This window comes from Sinocyclocheilus grahami, unplaced genomic scaffold, assembly GCF_001515645.1.
Source record: "Sinocyclocheilus grahami isolate Dianchi unplaced genomic scaffold, SAMN03320097.WGS_v1.1 scaffold645.1, whole genome shotgun sequence".
NCBI classification, from domain to species: Eukaryota; Metazoa; Chordata; class Actinopteri; order Cypriniformes; family Cyprinidae; genus Sinocyclocheilus; species Sinocyclocheilus grahami.
In genome coordinates, this window is record NW_015505824.1 from 649,285 (window position 1) to 666,001 (window position 16,717).

The 16,717-nt window shown below is 37.4% G+C and overlaps 2 protein-coding genes across 2 annotated transcripts in view; both read left to right on the plus strand.

Annotated features, from left to right (window-relative positions):
- The window catches only part of LOC107558401 (E3 ubiquitin-protein ligase DTX4-like), a 19,479-nt gene extending 9,882 nt beyond the window's left edge, over positions 1-9,597 (plus strand). The window contains exons 3-8 of the mRNA XM_016242066.1: positions 5,792-5,853; positions 6,001-6,162; positions 6,567-6,628; positions 7,797-8,117; positions 8,294-8,383; positions 9,299-9,597. Of these exons, the coding sequence (XP_016097552.1) occupies positions 5,792-5,853; positions 6,001-6,162; positions 6,567-6,628; positions 7,797-8,117; positions 8,294-8,383; positions 9,299-9,526 (925 nt within the window). The 3' untranslated portion in view covers positions 9,527-9,597. The remainder of the gene's footprint in view (positions 1-5,791; positions 5,854-6,000; positions 6,163-6,566; positions 6,629-7,796; positions 8,118-8,293; positions 8,384-9,298) is intronic.
- A 3,328-nt stretch (positions 9,598-12,925) lies between these two features.
- Positions 12,926-16,055, plus strand: LOC107558411 (myb/SANT-like DNA-binding domain-containing protein 1). Its single transcript, XM_016242075.1, has 3 exons — positions 12,926-13,345; positions 15,293-15,571; positions 15,651-16,055. Exons 1-3 carry the CDS (start codon positions 13,089-13,091, stop codon positions 15,937-15,939), a joined length of 825 nt encoding a protein of 274 aa, XP_016097561.1. The 5' UTR covers positions 12,926-13,088; the 3' UTR covers positions 15,940-16,055.
- Positions 16,056-16,717: the final 662 nt, after the last annotated feature.

Sequence of the window (16,717 nt, forward strand, 5' to 3'; positions counted from 1 at the left end):
AAATTTGAGTCATTTGTACTGTACGCATACAATATCATATGCATAAAAAAAACTTAAAGGCGTAATAGGAGATCTTGGAAAATGCTAACTTTAGCCTTATAGCACTGAAAGCGAATGTCCCACCCTCCATGCAATCACCGTCCAAAGCCACGCCCCCTGAATGCATATACGCTCACTCACAGACCAGAGTACCAGAGACAACATTACTACAATAGGCTACATCAGCGGTTCCCAATTCCAGCCCATGTTCCGAAGTGAAGTCAACTTCAACATATTTCGCCCGCTCAGTGAGGCGGGAGCAATGAACACTGTGTAGGGATCATATCGATCGGAACACAGTTCATGCATGTAGCTCACTTCTAACGAGCTGGTTATCTGAATCGGGTGTGTTAACTAAGCGAGACATTCAAAATATGCAGAGCGGGGGGCGCGAGGACTGGATTAATCGCTGGGCTACATCATGTGTCATTCACCGGTGAGAAAACTTTAAAAGTACTACAATACCAGGAAGGAAGATCGGGTTGTTGATGTTTGCCTGCCATTCTTGCTCTGTCTGCACAGCGTGCGTGAGCACACTGATGACGTATCCTGTCTGCGCGAACCGGGTGCACAGAGGTATGCCGATACATAAGTTGACAGGCAGGTAGGAAAGCCAATTAAAACGCTCGGACCGAGCGTTTTGATTGGATGAACATTTCTTGGTCCTACGCCTTCCACAGAATATATAAATACAGATGAATACATTTAGACCACTTAACTTAATGATTGCTATCGAGATGTGAAGAGACTTTCAACCAGCATAACAAGAAATGTTTCTGAAGACAATCACCTATTACACCTTTAAATAGAACAGCTGTTTTCAACATTGATAATAAAAGCAAAAAAATGTTTCGTGAGCAGCAAATCAGCATAATAGAATTATTTCTGAAGGATCATGTCACGCTGAAGACTCGAGTAATGATTCTGAAAATCCAGCGTTACTAATACAGGAATAAATTACATTTGAAAATATATTAAAATGGAAAATGCTTATTTTAAATGATAATAGTATTTCACAATATTACTGTTTTTACTGTATTTTTGATCAAATAAATGTCTTGGTGGACATGAGAGACTTCTTTCAACCATATGATTCAACAATATTTGAAATTTGAAGCTCTCGTAAATAATCAAAAACTGGCTATAACAGAAACAAAAGGGCTCAAAAATTAGATTCGATCGACAGTGCCTCCTTCAAATGAGCTAAAAAGTCAAAAGGATTGTGACCGGATCAAGGTTGAGGGTCTTGTCAGTGAGTTTTTTCATCAAGCTAGCAAACCCCCTTGACATTAGAGATGCCCTGCCTCCTGCCCTCTCCACCTGTTCCCCCTCCATCTTTCCCTCTTCCATTGCTCTCTTCATGTTCGTCAGTAAGTGGTTACATCTGGCCGTGGTTTGATTAGGTGAGTTGTGCTTATGACTGCAGCCATATGGGTGCTAATACCGCTAGATTAGTCAGCAGCAAACGTGACTGAAGATTTGCCGGTCGCTTCTTTTCACCCCGCACCCAGCAAATACACTTCAACTTCCTGCTCTCCCTCCTCTACTAATTTTCGCATCTCTTCACACCTTGCCGTGAACGCATTAGCCGATGTTGGCACACTGATCGGTGTCTCAGTGGTTCGTGGCACTTGATGTGACATACATGGCAACAGCTTGTATAATCTTAAACACACTTCTCCTGCACGTTTACACTTTCACGTTTATTCTGGAACACTCTTCAGGCCGGTGTGGGGACGGACAACACAGCTGTTCTGGACAGAAGTATTAGTTAATGACGATTATGACATCATTGTATATCCTCATTCCGTTTATCATCATCATCAGTGTTGGGGACAACGCAAGTTACGTAATCGGATTACTTTTTTCAAGTAACTAGTAAAGTAACGCATTACTTTTTAATTTAGAAGTAAATATCTGAGCTACTTTTTCAAATAAGTAACGCTAGTTACTTTGTTTCCCAAATTGTCATTATTTTAATGCATACAGACGTTTTAATTGAAGTTTGAATGGTTATTCTAATTATAATCTCATTAATATAATACGTTTTTTTGCTCTCTCGCTCTCTTTTATATACAGTTTTTTTGTTTTGTTTTAATGATCACAAACTATAGATTTAGATATATACACACACTCAAAGACAGAATAAAATAACAATATAAATAGCAATAATACTAAATATTTATCATATATATATATGTATTTGTGTGTGTGTGTGTATATTTATATATCTATATATATTTAGCTGTTAGTTTATTTTTATTTGTATGCATATGTGCAATAGAGTATTTTGCATACAATTTGATCAAAAATACAGCAAGAACAAAAATATTGTGAAATATAATAATTAAAATTAAGGGTTTTCTATTTGAATATATTTTAAGATGTAGTTTAAGCTGAAGCTGGACACAAATACAGGAATAAATTACATTTGAAAATATATTAAAATGGAAAATGCTTATTTTAAATGATAATAGTATTTCACAATATTACTGTTTTTACTGTATTTTTGATCAAATAAATGTCTTGGTGGACATGAGAGACTTCTTTCAACCATATGATTCAACAATATTTGAAATTTGAAGCTCTCGTAAATAATCAAAAACTGGCTATAACAGAAACAAAAGGGCTCAAAAATTAGATTCGATCGACAGTGCCTCCTTCAAATGAGCTAAAAAGTAAAAAGGATTGTGACCGGATCAAGGTTGAGGGTCTTGTCAGTGAGTTTTTTCATCAAGCTAGCAAAACCCCTTGACATTAGAGATGCCCTGCCTCCTGCCCTCTCCACCTGTTCCCCCTCCATCTTTCCCTCTTCCATTGCTCTCTTCATGTTCGTCAGTAAGTGGTTACATCTGGCCGTGGTTTGATTAGGTGAGTTGTGCTTATGACTGCAGCCATATGGGTGCTAATACCGCTAGATTAGTCAGCAGCAAACGTGACTGAAGATTTGCCGGTCGCTTCTTTTCACCCCGCACCCAGCAAATACACTTCAACTTCCTGCTCTCCCTCCTCTACTAATTTTCGCATCTCTTCACACCTTGCCGTGAACGCATTAGCCGATGTTGGCACACTGATCGGTGTCTCAGTGGTTCGTGGCACTTGATGTGACATACATGGCAACAGCTTGTATAATCTTAAACACACTTCTCCTGCACGTTTACACTTTCACGTTTATTCTGGAACACTCTTCAGGCCGGTGTGGGGACGGACAACACAGCTGTTCTGGACAGAAGTATTAGTTAATGACGATTATTACATCATTGTATATCCTCATTCCGTTTATCATCATCATCAGTGTTGGGGACAACGCAAGTTACGTAATCGGATTACTTTTTTCAAGTAACTAGTAAAGTAACGCATTACTTTTTAATTTAGAAGTAAATATCTGAGCTACTTTTTCAAATAAGTAACGCTAGTTACTTTGTTTCCCAAATTGTCATTATTTTAATGCATACAGACGTTTTAATTGAAGTTTGAATGGTTATTCTAATTATAATCTCATTAATATAATACGTTTTTTTGCTCCCTCGCTCTCTTTTATATACAGTTTTTTTGTTTTGTTTTAATGATCACAAACTATAGATTTAGATATATACACACACTCAAAGACAGAATAAAATAACAATATAAATAGCAATAATACTAAATATTTATCATATATATATATGTATTTGTGTGTGTGTGTGTATATTTATATATCTATATATATTTAGCTGTTAGTTTATTTTTATTTGTATGCATATGTGCAATAGAGTATTTTGCATACAATTTGATCAAAAATACAGCAAGAACAAAAATATTGTGAAATATAATAATTAAAATTAAGGGTTTTCTATTTGAATATATTTTAAGATGTAGTTTAAGCTGAAGCTGGACACAGAGACAGATAGATAGATAGATGTAATCAATTTTTTTACATTTACAGTATGTTCATTTTTTTAGAATATAATTTGTGATATGTTTCTTTTATTTCTCCATATATATCCTTGTGTCTGTGTTAATATGGTCACTGTCTATGCATGCCCATATACGACCAAAACTTTTGAACTTGTGCAGGACGCACACATGGTATGGTGTGTGTGGATGTGTGTGTGTGTGTGCGCGTGTAAGCAACTATCTTGCACTATGTGCCAGTGTGAAGGAACCTTATGGCGGTGTGTCAGTGTGTGACGTTGAGAGGTAATCCCAGTCTCTGTGACGTGGATCACCTGCTTTCCTAGCTGCTTGTCAACAGATGGAAACTCGAGGATTAGCTCTATAAGAGCGACTGCTGACAGAGCGAGGCAAGATAACCTCATCCAGCAGAAGAACAGCTCGGAGAAAGAGACGGGATATATGTGAACAAAACTACACTGATTCCAGGCTCTCTAGAAGGGGAAAATCTGACTATGAGACTGTGAAACATTCATTGAAGAAGTTTGAGAGTAGAATCCAAACATTACTCCTGAGTTTTCCTTTTTTGCCTCAAATTTTTTTTTGGAGATCATTGGAATAGTTGAAGCATGACTGTTATCAAGGTCAAACAGTGAGTATCTTTGAACATGTTGTTGTAGTTCAATAATTGTGAAGGTAATAGTTCTTTAATCATTTTTAACAATCAACCCTCAATTATTTGATATCAAAGGAAGAAAAGTAATAAATAGGTTGCTTTTAGAAGGTGACCTATCTTCTTATTAAACCTTTAGTGTATTTTTTGTTTAGTAATGAACTTTTTCAAATTTCATTTTTCATAAACACCTTGTGATACTTTTAATTGGGTTTATATAATCCTTAAGTAGTGTGTGGAAATATGCTAAAGTCACACACAGACTTATACATTCAACACGTGAATCACAACAATGGTAACAATTTAATTTATTTTAACAATAACCATTTTATTTGCTCTTTTTGTTGTGCTACTACTGACACAAAACAGCAAATAAAATTGGCAAATAAAATCAACAACTGTAAAACAAAGCAACTGCATAATTTATTAATGCCGCAATGCACTCTGGGAGTCAGTGAGTAGCTATAAGTTATGAGTAAATCTAAATGAAAGGATCAAGTACCCCCTACAGTTCTTTTTTAGTTACTAGAACTCTCGTGTAAGTAAACTATACTAACTAAGCATTTGTCAGTACAACATACTATTCCTATTTCACTTTACTTAGTTTTTTCATCGGTTTGCATGCTTTTTTTTAAGTAAGCCCAACTAATTTGATTTTACAGTGTAAGAACAATTTTACATTGGTTGCCTTTACTAGTAATTATAGGTAAACATCTAGGTTTGACAATAGTTTTTGATTGTTCAAAATATCACTGTTGGTTTTGCTATCACTTTTATAGTTTTACTCGTATGTTCTGTAATGTTGAGGTGAGATGCCCTGGAAATGTTTGCCCAAGTACACATTGGCAATCTGAATATCCCCACATATGGACAACAGGTTGTCTGGTCATGTGAGGTTTTGATGTTCTGCATGCACTGCTGTTGTCTGCTGACTCGGTGCCAGTTTTGTTAGTGGCAGCAGTGGGTTTGACAGAAGGTGTGATCTGGTTTACATACCGCGGCTTGACTCGGAATGTCTGCAGGTCAGGATGGGGGTGATACGCAAGCAGGTGTAGCTGTGACAACAACATGGTTATTTCGGATCCAGTTTATGATTATCGATAAGACCGTTGAGGTGTGTGTGTGGGTGTTTCTGAATGGTGAGTGGTTGCTTGCGTAGTGGAAGCATGTGTTTAATGTCTTATTTCTTTTTTTCTACCTTTATAGAGTCCCCACCGTCCCAGTGAAAAACTTAAATGGGTCCAGTCCTGTCCATCCAGCTTTGGCAGGTGAGAAACAATATGCAAATAAGTTATAAATAGTTGCGGTGATGATTAAATATAGTAACACATTTGGGATAATTTTGCTACCAAAGACATTGAAACTAAAAATAGATGGATACAAAACAGATGGGATTGTCTCTTCTCATTGTTTAGGTATCACTGGAATTCTGATGAGCGCCGCTGGACTCCCGGTCTGCTTGACACGCCCACCCAAACTTGTGCTCCACCCCCCACCTGTCAGCAAGAGTGACATCAAACCTGTGCCAGGCCTCGGCCACTGCTGCAGAAAAACCACAAAGAAGCAGGCCCGCAAAGGCAAGAAGCAAATTGCAATTACTGAAAAAGAAAATAAATAATAAATTGCTGTAATATCTATCTAGCTGTCTATTTATATAAATGAACACGACTGTCAAAAGTTTGGAATAATTAAAAAATATATATAATATTATTAATAATATTTTTATTTAATATTATTATTAATAATACAAATATTACATTAATTAAAAATAATAATAAAATAGAAAATAGTTCTTTAAAATTGTAATAATATTTCACAATTGTACTGTTTTTACTGTATTTTTGATCAAATAACACGGCACTTAAAAACAACATAATAGATTGTAATAAAATATTTATATTTTATATATCATGTCACATCTTTGTGACAGATTATTCCTCTAAATCCTTGATTTAACTTAATTTTTCTTTGGTTTGAGCAGGTAGAACTTCAGAAGAAGTTGTTAGAAGATATCTCCAGAAAGTCCGCAACCCACCTGAGGAGGTAAACATACCTGATTCATATTTAGCATTTTTTAAATTATTATTATTTTTAAATTATTTTAAATTATTTAAATCATTTTAATTAAAGGGGTCATATGATGTTGCTAAAAAGAACATTATTTTGTGTATTTTGGTGTAATGAAATGTGTTTGTGTTCATAAGGTTTAAAAAACTGTACATTATTGTTTCTCCTCTATGCCCCGCCTTTCTGAAACGCGTCGATTTTTACAAAGCTCATCGGTCTGAAAAGCGAGGTGTGCTGTGATTGGCCAGCTATCCAGTGCGTTATGATTGGCCGAATACCTCAAGCGTAGGGCTGGACAATAATTCAATATCAATATGTATCGTGAGAATTTTTTTCAATAACGGTGATATGATTTTTAAACACATTTCCGATATTTCGATATACATTACCAGTGTTTCCCATACATTGATTTATTTGTGGCCTTTGACTTCATTGAATAAACATGAGCACTGCACGTTTCAAAATCAAAACGTGTCGCGGGTGTTTATAATAAATGGTTTTTTGAGCAGCAAATTAGAATATTAGAATGATTTCTGAAGGATCATGTGACTGGAGTAACGATGCTAAAGCTCTGCTTTGAAAGCCGATCCGGCGATCCACAGCACAAAGTTGTTGTATCTCTTCAGCGACCAGCACGGATCAGCTCCAGGCATGACAAAGCGGATATCATCCTCTTTTGGAAGGCCAAACAAAGTAGTTTTGCTTTCACAACGAAGCACACAGCGCCTTCACGACATGGCGGTGGCAACAACAATACTACAGTGAGAATAAAAGTTATGCCTTCTTTCTTTGCGTGAACATTTGGGCGGCGTTATGCAAATCTTCCCACATAGTGAGGTAGATATGTGGGGGCGTGTTAGAACGAGGCGTTTTAGGAAGGTGTGGCTTACTCTGAACTTTTATAACGAATATCTCTTTGGATTTGAGACTTTAGTCTTTGCAACTTTACAGATCTTCTTTATGCACCAAGAGCTTGTAACACTTCAAAGAGAAAGTAAAAATCGCATCCTATGACCCCTTTAAAATATAATACTTAATTTTTTTATTACAATTATTATTGTAATGATCTCATCATTAGATTCATTAAACTTGATTAAATGATTTTTTTCTTTCTCTCTTTTTTATTAATTTGAATCTTTCTTAGGATTGTACTATCTGTATGGAATCTCTCTGCGGACCATCTGGCTATAAAGGCCCAGGTGTCGGTGGCATCTCTCGGGCAGAGTCAGTGGGTCGTCTGTCTCAGTGTGGACATCAGTACCACCTGCAGTGCCTGGTGGCCATGTACAACAACGGCAACAAAGACGGCAGCCTTCAGTGTCCCACCTGCAAGACCATCTACGGTGTTAAAACCGGCAACCAGCCACCAGGAAAGATGGAATACCACGTCATTCCTCACTCCCTTCCTGGACACCCTGACTGCAAAACCATCCGGATTATCTACAACATACCCCCTGGCATTCAGGTAAGACTCTTAATTTAGAGCTTGTTTAAAACCACTGCGCTGTCCAGAGCATTCATTCACATTGGCATTTGTGCCACCTACATTGTACGTTGAGCTGCTGCGGTGTTATATAACTGCATGCATATGTTATGTAACTATAATGTAGGTCTAAACGGCCCTGTCTGTTATTGTTTTAGGGTCCAGAGCATCCCAACCCCGGGAAGCCCTTCACAGCTCGTGGATTTCCAAGACACTGCTACCTCCCTGACAGTGAAAAAGGCCGCCTGGTGAGTCTCCAGACATTCGCAAACACAGAGGGTCCATAAAAAGTCTTAAATTTAGTTAGTTTTTATCAAATTTAAGGTCATAAAAAGACTGTTAACTACATAGTATAGGGAGAGTTCACCCAAAAATTTAAATTCTATCAACCTGTACGAATTACTTTCTTCTGTTAAACACAAAAGATATTTTGAAAAATGGTGATAACCGAACAGTTGCTGGTAGCCATTGACTTTTTTTTTCAATACTATGGAGGTCAGTGGCTACCAGAAACTGTTTGGTTAGCAACATTCATCAAAATACCATCTTATATGTTCAATAGAAGAAAGAAATTCACACAGGTTTGGAACAACACGAGTGTGAGTAAATGTTGACAACATTTTCATTTTTGGGTGAACTATCCCTTTAAATATCTTAAATAGTATAATAAAAGTCTTCATAATTTAGTCTTAAATTTGCAATCGCAATATGCAATTCAGCAATCGCAATAGGGCTAATATGATTATTAAACTTACAAAGGTGATGAATTAAATAAATATAAAATGTAATCAATTAAATCAAAACATGGTACTGATGTGTATTCTACAGGCTCACGGTTTTAGAGCAGTTTACAATCAATGAATTCTGTATAATACAATCATATTTTAAATAAATGTATTTAATCATTTATAGTTTTGACTCCTGAGGCTGAAATGTGTGGTATATCATAATATAAAACTTTTGTTTTTATCAAAACCTGTACTAGTTGAACTGTATTGTAAATGGTATAAATTGTCATTTTTATAGACATTTTGCAGTTGTTAGGTCTTAAAGATGGTCTTAAAAAGCCTTAAATTAGATTTCTGCTATTATTTATTTACATATTCCAACTTCAAAATGCAAGGATTTTCAGCTTTTATTCTAAACGATTGCCGCTCTAACAGGTGTTGAAGCTGTTGCTGGTTGCTTGGGACCGCCGGCTGATCTTCTCAGTGGGCACATCCAGCACTACGGGTGAGACGGATACGGTCATTTGGAACGAGGTGCATCACAAAACCGAGTTTGGCTCCAACCTGACCGGCCACGGTTACCCAGACTCCGGTCACCTTGACAACGTCTTGGAAGAGCTGAGGGTGCAAGGCATCACTGAGGAAGAGTGTCTGAGAGACTGAAAATTTAAGTCGGGACGACAAAGACTGAATGTTTTTTTTTTGTGTGTTAGTGTTGCCAAATCCGAATTCAATTCCCAGCTCTTGAGACACTTTCAAAATAAAAAAATGACGTTTAAAGACTAAAAGGTTTAGGAGTCATCATCGCTCAGTTTTTTTCAGTGATATTAGCCCTCCTAATGCTAAAGAAATTGTACGAGCCTGTCAGAAGTGGGACGGCCCAGCTGTAATTTACAAACAACATTGCACTGTGCGCGATATTGTGGTGGAGCCTTTTTCTTTTTGAAAATTCCTGTTAGTGTCCTCCCCACAAAAACTAGATTTGGTACAGTGCAATTTTGTCGCCAGTGGGCTGCAGACATTGATGAAAAACCGAGTTGCCGGTGTCTGTTCAACCATTTAATGTATTGTAGTTCTGTGAAGGATAAGCAAAACAAAGGTACTTCTGTGCATGTAGTTGTATCATTCGGCGCAGAGACGATTACGTCCTCGCTGTAACTGAAGCCACCACTTGTTGCTAACTTTGAAGCTCCAGTTGCAGTTTTAGATGCTGGAACGTGAATGTTTACTGCCTCATAGTGGCACTTGTTAACATATACATTCCAGTAATAACCATGGTATTTATTTGACGACATCGTTTTCGAAATGTTTGCATTAACCACTTATATTTGTACTTATTTTATTGTATCTTACATTATTTTATAATGTCGAAATGAGAAACCTGTATTGTCATTGATCTTGGGATAAACACCAATCTCTGTCCAGGGACAGAAAGAGACATTTAATGCAAACTACTTCATTAATCAGTATTAAAGAAATGTTGAGCCAAGGTGAGATTGGCGGCCAACAGATCATTTAGTAAAAACTCTTTTATTTGTGATCGGATTTGCTGTCAGAGAGCGAAGAATTACATACTGAGCCAATTACAAACTGAGCCAAGCTCAATTATAGTGTTTTTTTATCACCAGTTTAGGAACCAGTAAGGTTTAGATTCTCCCAAGTTGAAGGTGTCAGCCTTTTAAATGGTTATTAAGAGCTACTAACCTACCCCGTTAAGTCCGTTGAAGTTGTATCCTGTGGACAAGCTTGGATTTGCTGTCAGAGAGCGAAGAATTACATACTGAGCCAATTACAAACTGAGCCAAGCTCAATTATAGTGTTTTTTTTATCACCAGTTTAGGAACCAGTAAGGTTTAGATTCTCCCAAGTTGAAGGTGTCAGCCTTTTAAATGGTTATTAAGAGCTACTAACCTACCCCGTTAAGTCCGTTGAAGTTGTATCCTGTGGACAAGCTATCTCCGGTTGCCTTTCTGGTCGGTTCTCGGTAGGTCTTTGGTGGACCTGTTTACAAAGCTGTTGATGAAATGTCTGCATGTATGTACATGCAAATGTGTAAGCTTATATTTATAGTTGATGTGCTGTATGTATGTGTTTTATGTACACAATTATTTTCCCCCCTGCATTCAAAAGGATGTTGTGGAAGTAAATGAGTATTCTTTTTCTTGTATCATTTTTTTTAAATAATATAATTTTAATTGGTTTATCTTATTTCTTATAAGCTATTAGGTTTTTTTTCCACTGTGAAGTTTTTAATTTCTTTTATTGCACTTGTATGATTTGATTTATTGTCCAGCCAAATTCCTCATGATAGTTGCTATGGAGACAACAGTGAAAATGGCATGGCTGCCAGGATGAAAACTGTGAAGACGGAGAACGGAGCTAGGAGAACTAATGTTGCTGTATAATATAAAATGTACAAAACAACTCTTGCATATTAAATAGCTGCTGGAATACTGAATAAATATTAAAGGCACTCAAAAAAAAGAAGGAAATGCTGGTTTGGATTCATTCATTCCTTGACTTCAGTTTTTCCTTGCATTCAAAATGTGCCTCTTTTTGCATAGTTTACCAATGTCAGTCAGGCACTAAATATTTGGCTCAGTAGGGGGCGATGTTCAACTAAATAACCAAAATCAGAAGAACAGACCGGTTCCACACTGACTATGTGGCCTATGACTGATAGAGTACTAATATATAACACATTTGAATGATTTTAATATACACAATACTGTAAATATTACACAATTATTTCCCATAATAATTTCTCAAAATGTTACTTGACATGGCTGTAGACAGTCATTTTACACCAATATTTTCAAAATGGCCCAAAATCAGCGCTAGACAGAACCCATCAAGATGGCAATAGGATGGGCTGTTCTCTCTCTGAATTAAAATGTTATCATGGCACAAATTTAACAGACCATTTGGTCCCCCCTAAGACCAGGGCATTTCCTCTACAGGCAGATGATCCAGCCTCTTAATTATTGATCTTTATAATTATACGTGTTAAACCTGGATCTGTCTCAGAACAAATTCAGAGAGCAGAGAGTTTGATATGAATCTTCATACATACATATATGCATGTGTGTGTGTCTGTGTGTATATACAGTATGTGTTGGAGTCAGATTTATATCAAACCCTATCTAGATAGATAGATAGACAGAAATCAAATATTTGCCTTCATCATAAATATATCAACATTATATCAACTATTAGCCTCTGCTCTCTATGTAAGTGTATAGAACAGTACAATTTCTTTCATATTTTATATGCTCAAAATACTGAATGATTATGAAGCCAAGGTGGCCTTTCCTGTAATGTAGCTCTTTCCTCATCTCAGTCAGGAATGTCTCCAAATGTCTCTTAACAGAGTGAAGTTGAATGTGAAGGTGATGCATCTAGTTAGCCATAAAGAAGCACATGCACCATGTGTCACCTCTGGTAATCTGTCAAAGGGTGCACAAGATAACCCTTCCCCCCGAAGCACTACCCCCAATGTCCTGTCCCAGACCCCCCTGTAGTTGTGACAGAAGATGTAATCTGAAACACTCGGGTGTGGTCAGAGATGAAGAAGTGTTTGAGGGCAAACGTAATGTGGTAAAAGGGGCTCAGGGACAGAGGGGGTAATTACATTAACCTAAAAAAAATTGTGCCGCAATTTAAATGTGTTATATCAGGTGCAAATGCACCTTCTCTGCAATGTCACTCTAGCCCCATCTCTATTAAAAGCTTTTAAGCTCATAAACGCTCGGACTAAGTGGTCTGGAGAAAGACCGGTCGCCTAGGCAACAGCAGGCTCTGCTGCTTTCGGTCCCCAGAGGAGTCGTATTTCACATGCAGATTTTCTGCCTGCCCGACCCACTTTGTTGGCTTTCAGCTAAAAGCTTTTTGCTGCAGACTGACAGAGACAAATGAGTAGAGGTGAAGGGGAAGGGTTTAGCTAGAAGAGGAGGGCCTTAGCGGGCTGTTGCCAGGGTAACTTGACATCATGCTGACGAACTTCCCTCTTTAAAAGCTTTTAAAGCCATTGCTCCAGCCCTCCAGGTTCCATTTTGAGGCCTCTTAATTAAGCATGGGGGGAAGGGCAGCAGAGGCCTGTCTCTGGCACACACAAGCACATGCTTGAGAAAGCAAACTAAGGCCAGGAAAACAGACTGCATTGAGAGAGAAAAAAATCAAGCTTAAATCATAAACCTGAATGAAAGGTACATAATCTGTTCTTAAAATGGCCTCCGAGGACCTCTGCTTTAGTTACACTGTGCCGGACTCCAACGAGAAGCACAGGAGGGCTCGTAACTGGACGGATTCCGAGATGAAATCTCTTGTGTACATTTGGGAAGAGTACGTGACAGAGCTAAAGAAGGCTAAGCGCAATGCTAAGATCTACGAGACAATGGCTAAGCAACTTTACGAATTAACTGGGGAACAGAGACACAGGGAGGAGATTAAGATGAAGATTACCAACATGACTTTCCAATTCAGGTAAGTAAATATTACTCTATCTATCTATCTGTCAAAAGAAAAATAATCAATAATCATATCAATAATCTGTTCATCACTACCCAAGTGTCTACTCTTACAACTTAAATGGTGTACTTCGCTTTCGTCGTTTTGCACAGTGTTGTGCACACTTGAGCACGCATTGGCTGTGTGAGCTCGGAATCGGATGCACGCGATCGACGCATGCGCACTACCAACTAGTGTTGCGTGCGCACTGCATGTGCGATGTGTGGCGCTGAACAGCAGCGGGCTGTACTGATGACCAAATTTACATCAGGCGGCGTGTCTGTCCTCCACAAGCGAAGTATGCATACTTGGAGAAGCGCTTGGAGGACAGCAATCAATGCCAGCGTTGCCAATTTAGCAATTTTGTTGCTAGATTTAGCAACTTTTCAGACTACCCTAGCAACTTTTTTTTCAAAAGGCACCTAGCAACAAATTGAGCTATTTTAAAAAAGCCAGCCAAGCAGCACATCAACCTGGAGAGAGCTAGAGAAAGATGCCTAACAGTACAAACAAATGTGCATTAAGTTGCAAGTTCCAATTGGTCAATAATAAATGCACATTTATGATACAGCATGTTATTAGCTTGTAATTGTTGTTCAGTTAGGTACACTGTAAGAAAAAATGAAAAAGTACTAGTCATTTTCTTTCAGGATGTTATCCATTAAGTTGTAACCTGTGACTTTAAAACACAAAATGCAATGTGGAATTTAAAACACAGGTAAAACACCTGTAAAAAAATAAATACGTATTGTCCCTTCATATGAACAGTACATTGTGTCCTATTTTTATAGACTTTTGTGTAGCACACTAATTAACTAGTACACTGCTTAAAACTAAAATTGTTCAGAATGTGCAGTTTCACTAGTTAATAAGAAAATACATAAAATGTGTAACTGTTCAATAATTCAATGTTGTAAGAAACCTGATCATAAAGATGTGCTACTTATGTTAATTTTACAAATTAAAATATTTTATGTTTCTAATGTTTTTTATGAACAAATAACATTTAAAAAATATTTTTCGCTGAGATTTGAGTAATATCGTTGTGTATTCCACATTAAAAAAATGCTGTTTTGTGTAATGGTTATGCAATGACATCATCACGCAATGACATCACAACGTCATTTAGCAACAAATCATTCTGCCTTTAGCAACTTCCACTGAAAATTAGTTGGCAACACTGATCAATGCACTCAAAAGCCATTCTAAAACAAAACAGCATTCCAGTTTGATCATGTCAAGATCTACATATCGAATTCAAATAGCAACATAGAACGCAAATAAGCTATGGAACCAAACACTCCTCTAGAGGGTCAAGACAACTTCTAAACAACGTGAATCAAATCAAAATCACTCGGTCACATCACAGTAAACCAATGTAGTGGTGGGTAAAGGCTTTGTGTGCACTGTGCAGTGGTGTACTGACACATATTCACCCTAAATATAAACACGATACATATAGTATATACACGAAGCACACAATATACAAAATTCTCCATTAGATTATAGAGATATAATATATGAAGCACTGTTAAAAATATATAAATGTTATTCCGTTTATTCAGGGGTAGAAATATGAATGACTTTTGACCACTGTGTGAGCTTTATTACTTGCCATTTTATATATTTCAAATGTTGTACCACACTAAACAATTATGAGTAAATGTTTAAAACTGCAGATAAAAGTGGTTGTAATGGCTTTACAAATGGTTAATTTGAACCAAAAAGCCTCAAAAAGTCCCTAAAATATCACAGTAAATTGTTACACTATCATTATCTTGGTCCATTTTTAGTGCAGACTGGTGTGATAATTATTTGATTCTACCATTTCTGATCTATTCTCTTATGCTAATACTCTTTTAAAGACAATATGACGTAGATAAAGTATTTAAAATTCCTTTAACAGATTATTCTTTCTAACAGGAAGATGAAGTACACAGCAAATGGAAGCAATGCTACACCTGATTGGCCGTACTACAAATCTATTGAGAGGATCTTGTCAAAGGTACCAGATCATGCTCATATGAGCCCACCGAACCTCTCGACGTCTGGCCCCTCCACCTCTCAGCTCGAGACTTCTGTGCCCCAATCAGCTCCACCAAGTGGGTTTCTACCCGAGTACACGGGTTCCTCAGAGGAGAGGGAAATTAACGATGAGGAAGAAGGCCTAACAGAGAACTCTGAGAGTTCTTTTGAGACCAGGTAACATGTTCAATCTGATCACAGATCCATTTCAGAATCATAATTATGGAATTATAAGTGCATGGTTGTCCATCTGCAGGTCACAGCCACATAAGAGGCGGAGGCTTTCACATGGGTCACTGCGCCGAAAGAAGCTGCGTGTCCTGGACGCAATGCTGCAGGAGCAACGCAGGATAAGCCGTGCCGTTGAGGAGGCCTGTCATGAAGTTCGCCGCGTTATGCATCAGCAGAACTTCCTGCAGGTGCAGAGCCTCCAGCTTCAGGAGCGAATGATGAACCTCCTGGAGAAGATGATTCCTGCTCCGTCTGCCCCTTGTTGGCCAAACCCACCGGCCTCAAAGGGTTTAGGAACACTTACAACTGAGTGACAGGACCTCAGATATGGGATAAGGACCTTTTCTGTCTTTGCTGAGGAAGTGTTGCTATGTTATTTAAGTATAAAAGCTATAACCAACTAGTTAGTGGTACATTTTAGACCTGTTAAGCACTGTTAAGTCTTCTATAGGTTTTTCAAAAATGTTGACAGATGTAACCTACAGTACAAAATAATCTTTTGAAGAAATCACTATTTATCCACATCTGATTCCAACTATCTGAATCTAAATGTAGTTCTTTGTGTCTCAAAAGTTAAAAGATGATTATTATGTGACACAAAACGTGTTATAAAATCTGATTCATTTGATTTCTAAATGGCTGTGTTAGCTGCTAAGAGACGTAAATTCATGGCTAATTATTTAGACAATGTAATGTCAGTCATGGTTGACTGACATCTAAAAGATTTCAGTTTTCTTTTAAGGCATTCTTTAAAAGGATACCACGTTCAAGAAAACTCCAGAAGGGCGGAAGTTCAGGTCAGACAGATTACTCCAAAAGGTTGGTGATAATGTAAACTGGATTAGGCTGACAAGGATTCAAAATGGTAGAGGACAATCTTAGTTTAGTTAGTACCATTACAGTTCAATGTTACCATTACACTGTTATAGCATAGCACAATTTAGCAAAATGTAACATGTTACAACATGCAATTGTTTTGGTAGCAGTTTATATGCTGACACTCAGATTTAGCTTAGATCTGTTAATATATATATACACACAGTGGTATGAAAAAGTGTTGGCCCCCTTCCTGTTTTTTTACATTTTTTGCAT